At 28.3% G+C, this 2,554-nt stretch overlaps 1 protein-coding gene across 1 annotated transcript; it reads right to left on the reverse strand.

Moving 5' to 3' along the window:
• Nucleotides 1-749: 749 nt before the first annotated feature.
• EIN_308880 (hypothetical protein) lies at nt 750-1,118 on the reverse strand (the record flags this gene model as incomplete). The annotated part of the gene is made up of 1 exon (XM_004186060.1): nt 750-1,118. The coding sequence occupies one exon, from the start codon at nt 1,116-1,118 to the stop codon at nt 750-752; it is 369 nt and encodes a 122-aa protein (XP_004186108.1).
• Between the last annotated feature and the right edge of the window lie 1,436 nt (nt 1,119-2,554).

Raw genomic sequence — 2,554 nt, forward strand, 5'->3', positions numbered from 1 at the left:
GTGAGGTCTGAGTCAGTTAGTTGATAAGTGCTGGCTGGCTGTTCACACTCTGAAAGCTGCTTTGTAGGGTTCCAAACAAATTGAAAGAGAAAATGAACTGTAAATAAGTGATTTTTTTATTTGATCTTTTTGAATTTTTTGAAATAAAAAAATAATAAATTTATTACATAAAAGTTACACAATTGTAACTTTTGTTGAATCCACAGAGTTTTCTCATTCTCACATACTATTCTCACATACTGTATATTAAATTATGATATATTATATTAATATTATATATTAATTCAATTTATATTATATTCTAAATTAAAAAAATATAAAATTATTGGAATTTTAAAAATAATTATAAAAAATGAAAATTAAATAATTATATAAATTAACTAAAATATATAATAATTTAATATAGTAAGTTAATTAATTATTAATATTGTTATAAATATCAAATATAATAATTATAATTAATAGAATATAAATTTATGGCTATTAACTCACCTTGGCATAAAGTAACTCACTTTAATAAGTCTTTGCCAAAATATTTACCATTTACAATTTTGGAAAAATTTTACTCGACTGCTTATTTGCCAAATATTTTAAAATCTAATTAAATTAAACTTATAATAAAAATATCTATTATTTTATTTAATACATTTCTTTTTTTATTCTTTAATAACAGCTTTTTTATAAGGAATATACCGGGGCATAAAAACATTATTTCAATAAATGCCCGAACCAAAAAACACTTCAATATTTTAATTATTCAAACCAAGTTCTTCAATGCAATTGTTGACATCATTTTCGTTAAATGCAACCAAGTCTGTTTCATAACTTGGGACTTTTTGAACAGTTTCTCCTATCAGTATCATGTCTTCATCGCGAAGTAAACTAACATTAATTCTTTCGGATATATCTTCTTGGTTTGGTACGTTTGTTTCAAGCGTAGCACGTGTTGACATTCCCGCTCCAACAAATTCGTTCAAAGTTGTTGGTTGATGGTAATTTGCCCCAACCAAATGAGCTCTGTTCAAATCTCCACTGAGCCGTGTTAGTATTTTATTTGCAATCCCAGGAATTTGAATACAGGCTGTCCCCACTTCAGTTCTGAATTCACCAGAAGCCATTCTGTTGATCAAATAAAACGGAAACTTCCTCAAAGGCTTTTTGCTAATTGAAAAGTTGCAAAGTGAATGAGCAACATAAACCAAACACTCGTAATTTGATAATGAGTGACTATATCTGTTTCTCATCAGACCAAATATAGTTATCAGCCTTCCAAAATGGTTTTCGACAATTATCCTGACGCTTGAATGAATCGTGTTAAAAGCTTTTATCAATACTGGATCAACAATAAATATAAAATCATCAGTATCTGCACGTAACTTCGCTTCATCAAATTCGAATAAATTATCTTGTATTTTTATTTCAAATTTTTTTTAGTTTTTTTTCATGAATCACGTAAACTTTGAAATTTATTTGTTCTTCGAACCCAATTGGGAAAACGACTGTAGCCATAATACGACACGACAGATTTCTTTCATTTTGAGGAATTAGGTCAAAAAAACTTTTAATTCTGTATTTTGTGTCTGGTATAGTTCATCTACTCTGTTTACAAATCCACTAACAATACCTTCAAACTCGTTCTTTTTCACAATTCCTTCAAAAGACACCACACATTAAATACAAAACACTACTGTTTGATTTGAACATTCAATTTTTGTTTTGATATCTTTGGATATGGCTACCGTTTCTCGTTTTTGGTATTTACCAAATGGGGTTATCGTTTGATTTATTCCTTTATAACCACCGTCAGCTAAAACCCACTCTCCTTTTTTTTATTAAAAAGGAGTCCCACGAAGCCTTATAAACACTTAAATCATTGACAGAGCACTGAATGGGTGATCCAACCTTTACCACCATCCCGAAATAGTCGACATATACTTCCGTTTTTATGCCACTTGAGTTGTGCTTAAATAAGTAATAATTTGTGTCTTTTACTTGTCTGTTTTTTTCATTCGCTTTTCTTTTTGTTGTTATATTTTGGTATTATCCTACTATATTGGTCACGTCCGTCGACAATATAGTAGGATTTTTCCAATTCTGGTATCACTTTTCCAAATTAAGGTTCTCTTCCGAACAATAAATTGACACGACAATTTTCAGGAATTTTATATATTGAATCAATAAAACACGTTTTCATTTTACTGGAAAATATTTTTAACGCTTTATCAATATTTTTTTCAACGAAAGAACTCATTGTACATTTTGACACAATATTATCAGAATTAATGTCACAATGAAATTTATAATCTAGTATTTCATATAAAGTTAAATAAAAAACCGTGTTTGACGTATGTAAGCAACAGAAGAAATAATTCTTTGCAATTAAGTGTTGAATTTTTATGAAATGCCAAAAATGTCAAATCTCTTTTTTGAACAACATATTGATAATTCACCACATTCCACTTTCCGTTGCTTGTTACCAGATTAAATATTTCATCAAATTCTTTATAACTGAATCCAGTTAAACACTCAACACTAGTTTTTTCTTTTTCGAGAA

The sequence above is a fragment of the Entamoeba invadens genome (assembly GCF_000330505.1).
Source record: "Entamoeba invadens IP1 unplaced genomic scaffold scaff_1105074724509, whole genome shotgun sequence".
Taxonomy (NCBI): domain Eukaryota; phylum Evosea; order Mastigamoebida; family Endamoebidae; genus Entamoeba; species Entamoeba invadens.